The sequence below is a fragment of the Heloderma suspectum genome, chromosome 12 (assembly GCF_057233095.1).
Source record: "Heloderma suspectum isolate Gila_16-S chromosome 12, 16-S_ref, whole genome shotgun sequence".
NCBI lineage: Eukaryota > Metazoa > Chordata > Lepidosauria > Squamata > Helodermatidae > Heloderma > Heloderma suspectum.
Window position 1 is genome coordinate 22,024,749 of NC_139469.1, and position 16,872 is coordinate 22,041,620.

General features: G+C 49.5%; 1 protein-coding gene across 2 annotated transcripts in view; it reads right to left on the reverse strand.

The window, feature by feature from the left end:
- Positions 1-16,872, reverse strand: part of NTN3 (netrin 3) — a 191,673-nt gene that overhangs the window by 117,256 nt on the left and 57,545 nt on the right. For both annotated transcript variants that reach the window (XM_084818726.1, XM_084818727.1), the window contains exon 2: positions 12,597-13,606. In XM_084818726.1, coding sequence (XP_084674852.1) covers positions 12,597-13,563 — 967 coding nt within the window. In that variant the 5' untranslated portion in view covers positions 13,564-13,606. The remainder of the gene's footprint in view (positions 1-12,596; positions 13,607-16,872) is intronic.

Genomic DNA, 16,872 nt, shown 5'->3' on the forward strand with positions numbered 1-16,872 from the left:
ACACATTTAGTGTGGGGGGGGATGATTAACTTCAACAAAAGTAAAGGCTGAAAAATCACAAAGGGATCCCCTCCGACTGCCTCTAACTTGCCAGCCTCCAGGGATTCTTGCTCTAAGGATGAATAGCCCCTCTTTTCTGGCACCTTAAATCATTGCCTCTACTTTGCCCCTCTTTCGCCTTCTTGAAGATGTGTGGGACTCCTTCTCCTTGTTCTGTAGACATTAAAATCACAGGGGTGTGTGTGTTATATATTGAAGTTAGTTTCCCTGCCCCCCTTCCATCTGCCCTCCCTGCATAACCGCCTGTCAAGACAATGAATGCTGCTAATGCAATAGCCTTTTATGCATCACCAAAAAAGAGGAAATGTATCACCAACAAAAGAGGACTGAGGGGTGGCACAGATTTGCATAACATTTGCATATGCTAATGTATATGTAGAAGAGGGAGCTAATGCCTTGGCCTCTGCAGTGCCCCCACTGTGGATGGCCAGAAGGTGGCATTGCAGCTCCCAGCTCACTAGGTGTTTAAATGGTTTAAATGGTTTTAAACATTGTATATGGAAATTGTACGCTGCATTTTATCGTCATGTAGCTGTGATTTTGTGAATTGTTGTGAACTGCCCAGAACGCCTCAGCTGTTGGGAGGAGGAGGTACAGAAATGAAATTATTATTATTATTATTATTATTATTATTATTATTATGGCACCTGGGATACGTGCTAGGACTGGGTGGGATCATCTGTTGGGAGTGGGTTATCCAGTGAAAAAACAGCCTACCTTGGCTTATCTTCAGGGTGGTTTAGTGTGATGTGCGAACTTGCCCAATGTATTTTTTCCTTTTGTGATGCAAAGTATTTGGGGGGTGGCTTCTTTTTGAATGGGCAACTAAAACCCATGAGCTTTACAAAAAACCTGATGGAGATGAAAACTGTGAGAATTGGTTTGTTGATATGGATCAACACAGCGGCCTGGATTTTTGGTCTCTCCGTGGGGGCAGAGATATGGCGACTGACAGGCTGGGCACCTTCACTCTTTGGAATGCTAGTCATCCAAAAAAGAAAGGCACGTCCCCGTAAAGAGCCCTGCCAGCAGGCCTTCTCTGTAGTGGCACCCACTCTCTGGAAAACCCTTCCCTGTGCAGTTTGGGAGGAAGAAAATGTAACATCCTTCAAGCCCTTCCTAAAAATGCACCTTTTCACCCAGGCTTTCCCTGGTTTGTAACTGCTGTTGGGTTTTACTCTGGTTTCACACACTGCTTTTAAACTTCTGGGCGCAATCCTATGGGGATAGGTGGCTGCCTCCAAACTCAGAGGCAACCGCCTATCCAGTGCAGGGCAGGAGAAGCATGGAGGGGAGCTGCATTTGTGGCTAGACAGCCAATTTTGGCTGTATAGCTGCAGGAGTGTGGAGCGGGGGAGGAGGCTGCTGGACGACACATAGGATGTGTCGTACCAGCATTTCCACCCTCCCTGCCCCGGAATGCCCCCTGACATGCCCCGTTTTGGCTGCTCCATCCTCCTCTTGTGAGCGCGGAGGACAGGGCTTCTCCGTGCTGCCTGCGAGGCCGCACGGAAGGCGGGGGGGAAGGTCGGTTCCCGGAAACAACATATCCTACGGCCACTGACTAGAGGCCATAGGATTGCTCCCTCCAAGTCTTGTGTTAGGTTGTATCATGTTGTATATTATAATTTTAATTGTTGTGAACTGCCCAGAGAGCCTTGGCTGTTGGGCAGTATATAAATGCAATAAATAAAATAATAGAATTAAAACATTCACTCCAAAATTGAGCACTACATCGATGATGGCAGGGTGTAGCCACTATTTCCATTCCCGCCCCCAATGCTCACAATATAGTATCACTCTGGGGAACTGTGTGAAATGTAAAAGCCTTCGGCCCCAAAGTGATGCTACGCTGGGGGCGTTGAGGGAAATTTAACTCTAGGCTAGATCCAGGCACTGGCACTGCTTGGATAGAAAATAATAATGACAGTCCAGCGCAGCAGCAGCAGCGGGCCCTGCTGGAGCTTTGGGCCCTCAACAGCTGCCCGAAGATACTGGGTGCTGGCGCCAGCCCTGTGGCCACGTCATCCCTCTTCTCTGTAGCCACATCTGCTGAGACATTCAGCTCTTTGCGGCAGAGCTGTCTCTGCTTGCTGCACATTTCTAGCAATTCCCATCTGAGTTTGGCGCCCTTGGCCAATATAAGTGAAAAATTATCTTTCTTTATCATGATCGGAGCCAGCTAACATATTTGGAACAAAAATCAATTTGCTTTAAAAAAAAACACACAAAAAAAACACCAGATCAGCACCATATTCAGGTGGAATATGTGGATGGGAGGCAGGAAGAGTTTTCTAAAAAGATTCTATTAAATTTAATTCAGGCTCCCTGAGTTGAAGGGACTCTAAGGATCATCCAGTCCATCCCTTGGACTGGCAACATTCCTTAGCTGTAAACATTCCCAGATGAATAACGTACTCAAGCCGCCTTCTTCTTTTTCCTCAAAAAAATAATAATAAAAGAAAATTAAGTTGCAGACAACCAAACATTTGTGCCAAACACGCCAAACCCACAATTTGGAAGGCTGCCCAAACCACAAAATGTACTGAACCCTGAAAGTTTTCAGATCCGAGGTGTATATGTATGTGTTTTTAGTAACCGCAAGCATTTTCTTTTTAGGAAAACATACACACAGAATTCATTCATGCCACCCACCAACCTTTGGCTAAATGGGACATTCTCTCTCTAGCCTGCTATGCTATCCCAGAAGAAAAGAACTGAGTTCTCGAGATTTCTTCCCCTCCTGGAAGCCTCAGGCAAACACCATCCCAAAGAGACTAGGTCAGCTTCCTCAACCTGGTGCCCCCCATGCCCCAGCCATCCATGGTGGAAGTCAATCCAGCATATTTGGAGTAATCCCAGGCAATGCCATCCTAGAAAACCTGATGGCCTAATCCTACCTCCTTGCAAGAGAGAAAGCGGATAAGATTGGCTGTAAGAACTGTTGTATCACTTCCCTGTCATGGGCCACGGCATTCCACTGGTGGTGCAGTGAAGAAAAAAAGATGTTCCACAGGTCTAGCAACTCAGGATTTTGCACCTGCAGTGACACAATGAGACTACATCGAGTGTAGACAGGGAGCGGGCGTGTGCCAAAATCAGGACAGAGGAGCAGTGATGCTATCCATGTTGACAATCTAAACTGTGTTGACAGAATGCCTTAATCTAGGCACCCACCCTTATTAATTGTTATCATTATGTATAAAGTGCCTACATTTTCTACATGCTGCACAAAGATTAAGAAAATAATATAGTCTCTGCCCGTGGGCTTACAATCTCATACTCACAAAATTCAGAGAGAAAAGGAAATAGAGAGGGAATAGGAAAACAAGCCACTTCAGCCTTTCTCTGGTAGCAACCGTAAAACATAAATATCAGTATCGATGGCACATGCCAAGGCTCAGGGTCCAAAGAGCCTGCAGGGGCAGGAGTGGATGCACAAGGAGGGACAATGTCATGGCACATGATCACTGTTCAGCACACACTGACATGATGCAACGAATGCCACCACTCGGATGCCCTGATGTCTGCACCAGACTGGGAAGGGATGTAAATCTAGTGCAGAAGCGTAATGGATGGCAGTCCAGGTCCTAGGTAGAGGAGAAGGCACAAGCTCTATACCCCCAGGGTTGGCAGCAAGGGTAGGCATGAGCGGGCTCCTGTCGAGGGCCTGTCACTCCAGCAGGGGCTCACTGACTCCCAGTTTGCTCCTCTTCATCATTGCAACCTTTTGGGTAAAAGCTTAGACAACCTTGGATATAGGGAAGTCGGAGAATTCCGCCTTGGTCCCCAATGAGGCTGGATTCTAAAGAATCCGGACCCCCGGAGTCCATGGCAGAACAGAACACTTACCTCCGCCTCCCCGCAGAATCCTCTTTGGCCAGATCCTCTGGCTCCGGAGTGCCAGCAATACGGCCACCATGCCATATCGCTGGCTGAAGGCGATTGACTGTGGATGCAAATGGCATCCAGGACGCCATTTGCGGCCATAAAGGTCTTCGTTTACGGTAAATGCAGTCATAAATGGCTGCATTTAGCTTAAACTAAGACATTTATGACCGCAAATGGCTTAGTGGACACCATTTGTGTCCCTGTTTTTTCATGCGATAGGCTACGCAAATATTTGCATAGCCTATCGCGTGAAAAAAAAAAGGCACGGCGGCCATATCGCTGGCGCTTCAGAGCCAGCCAGTGGCTCCACGGAATCGCCATGGAGCGGAGCCGGCCAAAGAAGATCACCTCCCCCCTGCAGGCGGATTCCTTACAGACCAGCAGGTAGGGAATCTGCCCATCCCTACTTCGATATTCCTGCTCATGTAAACTAGCCAAGAGGTGGCTGTTGTTGTTGTTATCTGGACCTGGTAGGGATCTCGTGGGAGTCTGAGAGGGGGGTGGGGTCTGGCAGACCCCCCCCCCGCTTGGCCTCCTGGACTCCTGTCCGCGGACCACTGCCACTTACCTGCCACGTTTGGCTCCCTGGTTGAGCCGGCAGGCACTCTGTGGGCACCTAGTGAGCTGCACGCGGCCGGCCGACTCCTCAGCAAGCCGCTATTTTGTGTAAAATTTGGCAGCTCATTATTTTGTGTAAAAGACATTTTACATAAATGGCAGCTGTAAAGCAGCCATTTATGCAAGATTACACACGTGAATAGACCATTCACCCCTGCAATCTCGAGTAAATGGTCACTTTACGGCTGCCATTTATGTAAAATGTCTTCTACGCAAAACCATGAGCGGCCAATTTGATGCAAAATGAAGGCTCACCGAGGAGTCTGGTGGCTGCGTGCTGGGCGCCTGCAGATTGCCTGCCAGGTCGAACAGGGAGCCAACCAGGAGTGGGTAACTGGCGGGGGTCTGGTGAGCGGCACGTGGGGCAGGCGTGGGGTGGTGCACCCATCCCTAGGGCCTGGGTCATCAGTCTCTCCAAGGCGAGATGGACATGGATTGAACAGGCAAGACATGGCACAGACTGACAGTACCAGGCATCTCGTCCACATCTTCAGTAGCCAAGCCGTGTGGGCAGAGAAGAAGAAGGGGAAGAATTGTGTTCCTCTGCATCACTAGCCAGGAGCATTAATTTACTGTGCCTGAATGCAAGGCACATCAGTCCTCTTGGCCAATCTTCTCTCCCACGTATTGTGGCCAGGAGGGCTCCTGGGACAAGAGACAAGGCTGGGAGAAGGGACTCCTGGGACAAGGGACAAGGGACTCCTGGGACAAGGGACAAGGCTGGGACAAGGGACTCCTCGGACAAGAGACTCCTTGATGAGAACTCCTTGATTCAAGGGACTCCTGGGACAAGGAACTCCAGGGACTTCTTGACTCTTTGACAAGGACTCCTTGGCTCCTTGACAAGGACTCCTTGACTCAAGGGACTCCTTGACAAGGGACAAGAGACTCCTGGGACAAGGGATAAGGGACAAGACTGGGCACTGGGGAAATAGGACAAGAAGCACTGGATGTTTTGGCCTACAGCTCCCAACATCCTTCACCATTGGTTATGCTAGCTAAGGCTGATGGGAGTTGTAGGCCAAAACATCTGGACAGCCATGTTGCCCACCAATTTTTTTTTTCAAGGTCCACATTCCCTCGGGGACAATCTGATGGGAGCCCCACATGGGGTGCATAGGGGTGTACGAAACACACTCACCAGTCTGCTGGGGGGGTCCGCGGGTGGGAGGCAATCTGTCCCTCCCCCCAGAATCCTCCCCAGCTGGCTCCACTCTGTGGCGAGTCCGTGGATCCGGTGGCTGGGCCTGTCCACATCCAGACTTCTGGCTGCTGCCACGCAAATGGCGTAAAGATTTACGTAGCCTATCACGGCAAAAGGCAGGGATGCAAATGGCGTCCACTATGCTGGATGCCATTTGCGTCTGAAGACAGGCAGCAGCGGACGGCAGCGGATGGCAGCGGATTCAGCCAACGCGGATTCCCCCAGGTGGCAGAGGTGAGTCTTTCATTCCACCGCGGACTCCGGGGGGGCGGATTCTTAGAATCCAGCCTCAGTGGAGTCCATGGCAGAATTTTCCACCATCCCTCCGTGGGCAGTGGGCAGGGCCAGAGACAAAAGTGGGCAGGGTTACCTCTTTTCTCTCTCTTTTTCTGATGCCTTCTTCTCTCCTTCCTTCCTCCTCTTCTTCCTCTGCAGCCAGCAGGTCTGAACTAGAGTGGCAAGGTGTCCCATTTCAGGGGACAATCCTCTAGCCATCTTGCATGTCAATTTTCTTGATGAAAAGGCAGGTACAAATCGAACCAGTCAATAAATATTTGAAGACTGTCCTCAGACAGCTTTGAAGGTGTCCTTTATTTAAAGGGCAGTGCAATCCAAGCCCACTTTAAAGATAAGAAGCCCAAAGAAGGGAGAGCAGGCAGGGGCCTTGAAGATTCTCGTCCACACTTACCACCAGGACAACAGATAGAGCAGCAGGCACACTGGTCACCTGGTCCCAGTCTTCCCCACTATAGCAATATGTGTCACATTTCTATTTAAATTATAGTTATCCTTTCTGAACTGCACCTATGCACATAAATTACCATATGCAAATGTTATGCAAACTGGCATGCTTGTAATTGGTACTGCATTGCCTCTTTTTTGGGGGGGTGATGCATAACTAGGGTTGCACAAATCAGCAAAACCCGATCTCACTGAAGTTCTCCAAATTTCATCTCAAAGCTCATTCAGACTCGTGTCCATATTAGATTGTGAGCTTTGGGTTTTTTTCTTTGCACATGAAAATCCATGTGTGTTTTCATCCATTTTTTCCCCCTCATACATGTATCACTTGTGCACATCTCTGAAATGTGCACATTCTTCTCCCATTGATTAAAGGGTATTTGTGCGCATTTTCCAAATGTACACATGCTGTCATACACATTGTTTCTGGTCCGCAAATCACACTGCAAGCTTGGAAAGGTACGGACTTTGACCACAGATTGCATCCGAGTCTGTGTTCAGTCCAAAAGGTGCAAATTGGATAAATCGTGATCAAAAATGAACTGAAACAAATTTCTCATACATCCCTATTCATGAGTGGCCACCCTAATACTGATTGCTTGCAGAGGGCTTTTGAAATTAGGCCAAAGGGATGCCCTCCCATGCTTTAAAAGCATAGACCCCATCAGGCTGCCATAAGTGCATGGAGAACGTCTCCAAGGGCACCCAGTTTGACACTGGACAAGGCAGTTATGTCAAGGATGGGTTTGTCTTTGGATATAAAGACAGTGAGAGCTGATGAGTCCCTTTTTCCTAGGGAGTGTGGCAGTGGAGGCTGTTGGCTCCAATTGTCAGTGGGGTAGTGAATCCGCTCCGGGTTTCAGTCAGAAGCAGCCAGAACCCTAGAGGAGCTATCCAAGGTGCTCCACACTCTGCACCCACACAGCCCCACTGACATCAGAGCCACCAGCCAAATTGTTGAAAGTCAGAGATCACACTGACTGTGGAATTGGGTGTTGGCCTCTGCTTGACCTATCACACTCCCCCTGCAGGATCAGACCGCTCAGGAGGGCAGTTCACCAGTACCCAGCTTGGCCACACGAGTTGCAGGTAGTAGCTACAGATCTTATGAGCTCTGTTTGGCACGCCAGCTTAGAGATGGGGCAGAAATCTTGGATAGCTCCTTTGGAGTTCTGACTGGTTCTGACTGGTTCTGACTGAAACCCGGAGCGGATTCACCACCCCACTGACATTGGCGCCACCAGCCTCCACGGGAGTGTGGTGTCCTCCAGACTCAGCTAGCATGCCCTCCTCCATCACTCCTGGCACGCTGAGCATGGCCTTCTGCTCTCAACCTGGGACCCCTCCAGCGATATCCCTGGCAGAGATGGCTTTTAGAATGCCCTGCGTGGCCAGGGTAGATCCGGTCGAGACCGCTACCAGACAGGCACAAGAAGGCCCTGCCTTGCCTAGCCGTGCGACGGGGGGAAGTTCCCAGGCAGGCCCTCTCCCTTTAATTGGTACTAATTGCTGCGTCTGTTCCTGCTGGCCGGCGAGATGTCATGGTTGAAAGGCACAGAGGGGAACACTCAGGGAGCTAATCCTGCTTTCAGCTGCTAAGCCCCCTTGGAGGCGTGTGATGGAGGAGCTCTTTCACAGAAGGCACAAAGCCTGCGAGTGGAAAGGGGGAAATGGGAGATGGAGCCGACGGGGAAAACTTTCACACGGCAGCTCTGCTAAGCCGCCTTTGTGCATCTGGGCGCGTCCGGGATGTCTTAAAGGGACACTGCCTCCCTCTCTCGCGCCTCAACCAGCATGCCTTTTCTCTTCTCTTGTTCGTCTTCTCGGTTCCATCTGCCAAAGGGCTGACCCTTGAAACGATCTAGGGATGCTGAAGGGAACACTCCCTAGGGTGTGCATTCAGCGAGCTAGGAAGGGGTGTTAGAGGGAAGTAGCCACCAACTTCAGGCTCTCCCAGGTCTGTACTGAAGTTTGTCTTACTTCTGCCTCCTCTGGTCTTGGGTCACATTACTGCCGGTCTGCATGGTCAGGCTTCTGCTGGACCACTTCACCGATTTGACAGGAGGAGAGTGCCATTTGTGAGCCCATGCATGTGCAGGCAATCCTGAGATGGTTTCATTCAGCCTTCTCCAATCTGGCACCTTCCAGATGTGTTGGACTACAAATCCCATTGCCCCGTTGTCCCATGGTGGCTGGAAGTGATGGGATATGTTGTCCTAGAGGGCGCTGAGATAGGGAAGACTGGATTAATTTAATAAAAGTTGCTTACAATTCAGTCCTCTTGAGGACTCAGCTGCCCTGCCCCAAGGATGCTGTGACCTCAGTGACATCAGAGCATCTAAGCCAATGTTGCCTCTCGCTGCCCAGCATCAGATCAAATCAGCCAATGACATCAAATGAGGTGGGGCAGGCAGAGGGGTCAATGAAGAGATAGTAAATCAGAAGAGATCAGAAGAAAGAGTGCAGAATAGCACTCGGTTGTGAAACATCCTATCAAGGGAGGGTCATCTCACCCCCTTTCTCATGGTCCTCCACCATCTTGGAAAGACTTCCTTTTTCAGTAGGTTTTTTACCTGATGGGCTGAAGCTATTTTGTTCATCCCTTGAAGAATGAATTTTTGTTTTATCTGCGGTTATCTTGTCTTTTAACTCATCATTCTTTACTGTTCAGATGTTGTTGTGTGTGTTTTTAATTATGCTGTAAGATGCATTTTAATGGATGGATATGGTATAAATACTTTTAACCAGTGCCTGAATAGAATTATATAAAAGCAATCATAAAACTTAAAACTTCCCTGGGAAGTCTCAGTATTCTCCCTTAAAATGGTTACCTAATTTCAGGGCCAGCCCTACCGTGAAGCAGAGTGAAGTGGTTGCCTCAGGCGACAAATGGTCCCAGGCCATAGTCTGAAGGCACATGAGGCAGCCACCTTGCTGAAGCTAAGCAGGTTTGGGGCTGGTCAGTGCTTGGATGGGAGACTACCTGGGAACCACAGTAGCCACCTTGAGTTCCATGATGGAAGAAAGGTGGGATGGAAATGTAACAAAATAATTAAATCATTAAATAAATATAATCATGAACATCATCAACAACTGAAAAACAGCCTGCCATTCGGAGAAGGCCTGGTGTCAGCACTGAACTGACAGCTACCTGCCTACCCTGGTGCCACCCCCAGATTGAGCTTAGGTGGCTGGAATTTGGCTGGCTGCCATTTTGCTTTTGGTTACCAGACATTGCTTTGATCTGGTGCATTGTGGGGAAAACAGAAGAGCAGCCACCAGGAGGCTGCCTCTCAGAAGCTTTGCTGCTCCTTTCCATTAAAAAGGAAAGAAATAAAAAGAGGAGGAAGGCCTTCCACTCTGCTAGGCTACAAGGTAAGCCCTCGCTGGGAGTCCTAAGGGTGGGTGGGAATCCACATTGGAAAGGGCCTACAGAGGACCCTCTCATATCTGGAGCCGGCCCTATTTCTGACAGGCCCTTTACCAGTCCAAACAGAATCTGTATTTGCTAGAATATCAACAGTGCTGTCCCTACCATGAGGCGAGGTGGCTGCTTCAGGCGGCAGATTAGGGAGAGAGGTATGGAATGGATAGAGCTGTATATACCTTGTGACTTACTCTGCCCCCACCCCTGAAACTACCCCGCTACCCTGAGAGCACAAGCGGATGCTGTCCTGTCACCAATGTTGGAATAAGATTCAAGCGCTTGTCAGCTTTTGTACATGGAAAATCTTGTCATCTTGTCCTTTACCTCACACCAGCCCTAAGGATCAAAGTATGAATCCCCGTCTTGGCCATTTCTATAAAATCAGCTATTATATGAATTTGGCTTATTATCCTTATACCACCATGTGCATATCGACCCACTACTTTCTCAGGGCCATTTAATTTGACAAATGAAATGCAGCAGACTGAGGGCTCTGGCCTATGAAAGCTCCTGTCACAAGGACCCAAAGACAGATTGGCAGTGTTTCTTCCTATTGCAATGACTGGCCTTTTCCCTCCCAGTTTTTGTCTGTTTGTTTCATTTTTATTTTACTCCAGGGCCAGAGGAATTGGACCTGAACAGGTAAAAATCTGCCACACCAGGTAGGAGCAGAGAGTGCCAGCCCCATGATTCGGAAGGCCCTCGAGCAAGATACCCTCAGAGACCCCCCTGCTGGAGTGGCCCACAGTGGTATAGCGGTAAATTTTCAAGCAGGCACCCATCATGAAAGTCCCCCCAGCCACGCCTGCAAGGACAGTCCCACACTACAGGCAGCAGTGTTGATCTATTTCAACAGACACACTCTACCATCTCCACCAGGAGCAGGCTTTTTGTAAAGCTAATGGGTCTCCGTTACCCATTCAAGACCAAGCCACCCCAAAATACTTTGCATTACAGCAGGGAACAATATGTCTTTCCTGGGAAAATCCATCCCCCCCACCCCCACCCAGCTGCTGTGAGGATTACAGCTAAGCTCAGAGGGAACAGGGAAGTCTGGGCGGGTGGCAGATATCATCAGTGTCCCTTCCTTGGCTGACCACCAGCCTCAGTTTTATTGGCACTCTGTTTTTTAAAGGATAACTCTAATATCATGTTTCATTCGTCTTCTTTTTTATCTCTTGTTGTTCACCACTCCGGAATCGATTTAGATGCAGAGCAGTACACAAATGTTGTAAATAAATAATAAGTAAACAAATAAACAATTTTAAAAGTGCTGATGGGTTGACCGTGTGAGCCCTGGCTCCACTACACCATTGGTAGCCCACCTCCACTTCCTCCCTTCTGTTTCTGCTGCCCTCTCCTTCTGGGCCTGATTTGTGGACCCATCCAAAGGAGGGAGCACAAGGCAAGTAAAGAGGGGAGAGCACAAAGGGGAGAGCACAAAAAGGGAGACTGCAAAAGGGAGAGCACAAAAAGGGAGAGAGCACAAGGGGAGAGCGCAAGGGGAGAGCGCAAAGGGGAGAGAGCAGAAAAAGGGGGAGCGCACAAGGGTAGAGTGCAAAGGGGAGAGTGCAAAAAAGGGAGAGAGCACAAGGGGAGAGAGCAAAGGGGAGAGAGCAGAAAAAGGGAGAGAGCACAAGGGGAGAGCGCAAAGGGGAGAGAGCAGAAAAAGGGAGAGAGCGCAAAGGGAGAGTGCAAAGAGAGAGAGAGAGAGAGCATAGGGGGAGAGCGCAAAAAGGGAGAGAGCACAGGGGGAGAGCGTAAAGGGGAGAGAGCAGAAAAAGGGAGAGAGCGCAAAGGGAGAGTGCAAAGAGAGAGAGAGAGCACAGGGGGAGAGCGCAAAAAGGGAGAGAGCACAGGGGGAGAGCGCAAAGGGGAGAGAGCACAGGGGGAGAGCACAAAGGGGAGAGCACAAAAAGAGAGACTGCAAAAGGGAGAGCACAAAAAGGGAGAGAGCACAAGGGGAGAGTGCAAAGGGGAGAGAGCAGAAAAAGGGGGAGCGCACAAGGGTAGAGTGCAAAGGGGAGAGTGCAAAAAAGGGAGAGAGGAAGAAAAAGGGAGAGAGCACAAGGGGAGCGCACAAAGGGGAGAGAGCAGAAAAAGGGAGAGAACACAAGGGGAGAGTGCAAAGGGGAGAGTGCAAAAAAGGGAGAGAGCAGAAAAAGGGAGAGCACACAAGGGGAGAGTGCAAAGGGGAGAGTGCAAAAAGGGAGAGAGCACAAGGGGAGAGTGCAAAGGGGAGAGCGCAAAAAAGGGAGAGAGCAGAAAAAGGGAGAGCGCACAAGGGGAGAGAGCAGAAAAAGGGAGAGCGCACAAGGGGAGAGCGCAAAGGGGAGAGAGCAGAAAAAGGGAGAGCGCGCAAGGGGAGAGTGCAAAGGGAGAGTGCAAAAAAGGGAGAGAGCAGAAAAAGGGAGAGTGCACAAGACAAGCAGAGGGTTCTCCTCTCCTCACTCTGCTGCTCTCCTCTCCTCACTCTGGTAAGGTGAACCAGCAGTGACAGCAAGGATGAGGAGCAGCAGGGCCAGCAAGTGCCAGGGGTTGACAGTATGCCCCCTGCAGAGGCATGAGCCTTGACAGGGGCCCAACTATGCCCACCAATGGCGCTAGGCCTGGGAGGAGACTAGCACAAAATGGAAAGGCAGAAAACTCTCTTACCTAGGCACTCATTGGCCTCCCTGGCCGTCGCCCTCTGCCACGGACGATCATAATGGAAAGGTTTGCAGCGGTCACACTCGGGGCCTTCGGTGTTGTGCTTGCAGTCACACACTAGCTTGCCTTCTTTGTCCTTGACGCAGCGTGAGGCGTGGCCATTGCACTTGCAGCGTCCCCCAACCTGAAACTCGCCCACAGCGTAATAGTACGAGGAAGAGCTTATCCCACCGTCCTCATCCTCATGGTCCCGCCCCCCTAGTTCCCGGAACAAATGGGGGCGGCTAAAAATGACTCGGATGTCGGTGGCTGTCACCCAGTCCTGAAGAACAGGGCTGCTGTCAAGGTCCTGGCCAGAAGGACGCCCTTCCAGAGTGCTGAAGGCGATCAGTCCTCCGGTCAACGGGTAGAGGTCGGTGTGCCCATCTGTGCACAGCGCCTCCTGCTCATTCTGCTTGGTGATGGCAGCTTTGTTGGGCTTGCCATAGATTTTCCGGCACTGTGATGAGTAGTACTGATAAGGCACCCAGGTTTTGCCGTAATCCATGGACTTGAGCACGGCGGCCGACTCAGGACGGGGTGAGCAGAACAGCAGGCTCACGTAGATCACCTCGAACTTCTTGCCCAGGGAGACAGTGAGGGTGACGTTCTGGGGCGAGTGGTGCAAGGTGTCGGAGCGCCAGCAGGTCAGGTTGGCAGCCGTGTTGAGGTCGGTGAGGTAGGAGGCTGGGTGAGCTTTCCGGGGGTCTGAAGAATCGCAGTGACGGGTGGCCGGCTTTCCGCACGTGCTGGAGGCCTGGACCTCCTTTCCAAATGCGGCATTGACGAACTCCGGAATGCAGCGGCGGGGTGCCCCTTTTTCATCGTAGCAAGGGTCTGGAGGAACCTGTTGCACTGCAAAGGGGTTGACAGCCTGAGACAGGTCGAGCCCGCAGACAGTGAAGAGCAACCACAGTATGCACACCAGGTCCATCCTCTTGCAGCGAGATCTTCCTACGTCACGGAAACCAGCTTCTCTGTAAATCAAAAGCAAATGTAGGGTTAATTAAAATGGTTGGCTAGGGGACAGAAGATCAGCTACAACATGTCTGGCCTAGAAGAACATGGATTAGAGTGGGAAGAGGCAGACAGCTTGCAAACGTTTTAGAAGATGCTGGAGCTTCTTTTTGAAGCTTTCTCCTAGTACCTAGTTGAATCGAATAGCGCATGGCATCACAGCAATTTATTTCATAGTCATTTGAGATTTGGTAAAGAATCCCAGATATACTCCGATGAGTAAGGTAATGCTGATTAAGGTAGGAATGGGAAATTCTATGAACCGAGGCCTTGTGAAGAGTATGAAACACAATCTTGTGTTTGATACACAAGTGGAAAAGACCATTGTGTTCAATAGCTGTGGATAGCTTTAACATAACATTGAAAGCAAATATTAAATTAAGTTGAATATAATGGTACATTGATTAAATACGTATGATAGCTTTGTAATTAGAAGGAGGAGGAGTAAAAGTGAAGGGGCAACTGGTCATCTTCTATCGCTTAGAATAGGACAAGAAGCAACGGGTTCAGCTTCAAAGTACTGGAATGTTTCACCTATGAAACTGCAGTGGAACTGGATGGATGGTTCAGAAATAGAACAAAGTGCCTGGGAAGGTTGTTTGGAATAACTTCCTTTGATCGGTCAAAGAAGAGGCCAGGCAGGCCCTTTCGCAAGGATGCTGTGCATCTTGTAGCTACAGAACATCCATTTTGGAGCTTCTCTGCATAAGCTACGAGGAGAAAAAAGAGATCCCCTGTGCTCCTGCTGTGTGTGAGCAATACATGCCCCAGCAGGGGTGGAAGAAATTGTACGTCTTTGTACAGAAACAAAGATTTGCCATCAGTCCTGTGATTAACAAGGACCAGGATTGTCTCCCATTCAGTTATATCACAGAGCCAACTTGGTATAGTGCAGCCTTCCTCGATGTGGTACCTGCCACATGTGTTGGACTACAACTCCCATCATTCCCAGCCAGCATGGGAGTTGCAATCAAACACATCTGACAGGCAGCACATTGGGGAAGGCTGGTGCAATGGGTAGAGTGTTGGGGCTAGGACCAAGAAGGCCTGGGTTCAAAATCCCTCTTCTGCCATGCAGTTCCCTGGGTGACCTTGGACTCTTTCAGACTAACCTACCTTACAAGGTTGTTGTAATGATAAAATGGGAACAGGGGAGAGATGGACCTTGTATGATGGCCTGAACTCCTTGGAAGAAGTGCAGAATAAAAACATAATAAATTTTGTTGTTTATTCATTCAGTCACTTCCAACTCTTGGTGACTTCATGGACCAGCCCACACCAGAGCTTCCTGTCGGCCGTCGCCACCCCCAGCTCCCCCAAGGTCAAGTCCGTCACCTCCAGAATATCATCCATCCATCTTGCCCTTGGTCGGCCCCTCTTCCTGTTGCCTTCCACTTTCCCTAGCATCAGCATCTTCTCCAGGGTGTCCTGTCTTCTCATTATGTGGCCAAAGTACTTCAGTTTTGCCTTTAATATCATTCCCTCAAGTGAGCAGTCTGGCTTTATTTCCTGGAGTATGGACTGGTTTGATCTTCTTGCAGTCCAAGGCACTCTCAGTGATATAAATGGGCTTTGCTCTTGCTGAAAGGTGGCTGTGTGCAGCCACACAGCAATTGCCCTGCCTACATAGGCACAGGCTGAAGTTAGATGCAATATGGATTGTGGGGGTTAGATGAAAAAGTATCCATGCAAATAAGAGTCTCAGTTCTAAGGTGTAAAGGAGATGACAGCTAGGCCAAAAGCTGGAAATGAGAGCCAGTGTGGTGTAGTGGTTAGAGTGTTGGACTCGGACTCAGGAGATCCAGGCTCTAGTTGTCAGGAGCGCCCTACCTGCCTCTTTAAGTCCCCTCCAATAGCCAACTCACGACACAGATGAAAGGGATTCTTTCCAAGGCTTTATTCCTTTACAACTTAATGACTCTTTCAGATGCTAATCACCAGCAACTAAGCAAGGAAATGCACTGGGGTAGTTAGCGGAGTAGCCTAAGCTCCAGGTAAGGCAGTTGGTCCCTGTTTGAAGGGGAAGAGCAGGAAAACTCTGAACTTATGGGCTATGGAGAGGTCCTCCCTCTTACCCGGGGATCCTTGGGATGCAACCGTTGTTTTAGCGCCAAGCGGGCAGAGCACCGCCTCTCAGCGCCCTCCATCAGGCGCCGCTCCCTCCGTCCCCGCCGAGCATTCAGCAAGATCCCGTCCCCCAGTTTCTCACTGCCAGGGTCACTATATCTCTCAGTAATGCAGACAGGAGGAATCTCTCCTTGCCGCTGTGCCTGTGAGAGATGAGCGAGCTCCTCTCCCACGGGTGGTTGGTCCTCCTCAGAATCAGAACTACTCTGGGGCTCTATGGGCTCAGTATCCACCCTGACACTAGTCCCCACTTGGCCATGAAGCTCACTGGGTGGCTTTGGGCCAGTCACTGACTCTCAACCTAACCTACCTCACAGGGTTGTTGTGAGGATGAAATGGAAGGGAGGGAGAGGACCATGTCAGCCACCCTGGGTTCCTTGGAGGAAAAATGGTGGGATAGAAATGTAATAATAAAAAATGTTGGTGTGAGAGGGTCTAAATGGCACATGGGTATGTGGGGCAGAGGATCAATGCAGGACTGCCAGGAACTACATACAAGTAGCCAAATCAGTTTGAAATTATCTAAGTGTTTTCAGTATTAATATGAAATATCCAAATATAATTTTAGAAAGTTTAGAAATCTGGGCCTGGAGCTTGTCAGCCATGCTAAGACCTTGGTGGACTCAATGGGCAGAACACTGGAAACTGGGAGCAATTTTACTTCTGAGCAAGCAATGGGGTAGAATATAGCCTACTGTATATCTGTTTACCTTCACAAATACAAGTGCTAGAGATTTACTTTCTACTAGGGTGGCCACAAGTATGGCCAAAAAACAGGATAGCCATTACCAAAAAAGGGAGATACAGGGTAGTAGCCGATGTGTGTCCTACTTAGAGGAGACCAACTGAAATGAATGGGATTTAAGTTGCTACTGTCTAACTGCAGTCTGATTCATGTCGATGACTCTGCTCCAAGTGGGACTAACATTGGATACTACCCATTTGTATCTGCATAAAATGTATATGTACATATACATATTTTTAAATAATTACCATCATTTAACTAGAAATACAATGCATCTCACCATAGTGGGGAAGACTGTGATCAGGTGAGCTGTGTGCCCACCTGTTCAGTCTGAAGTTCAGGTGCTAAGTGTTG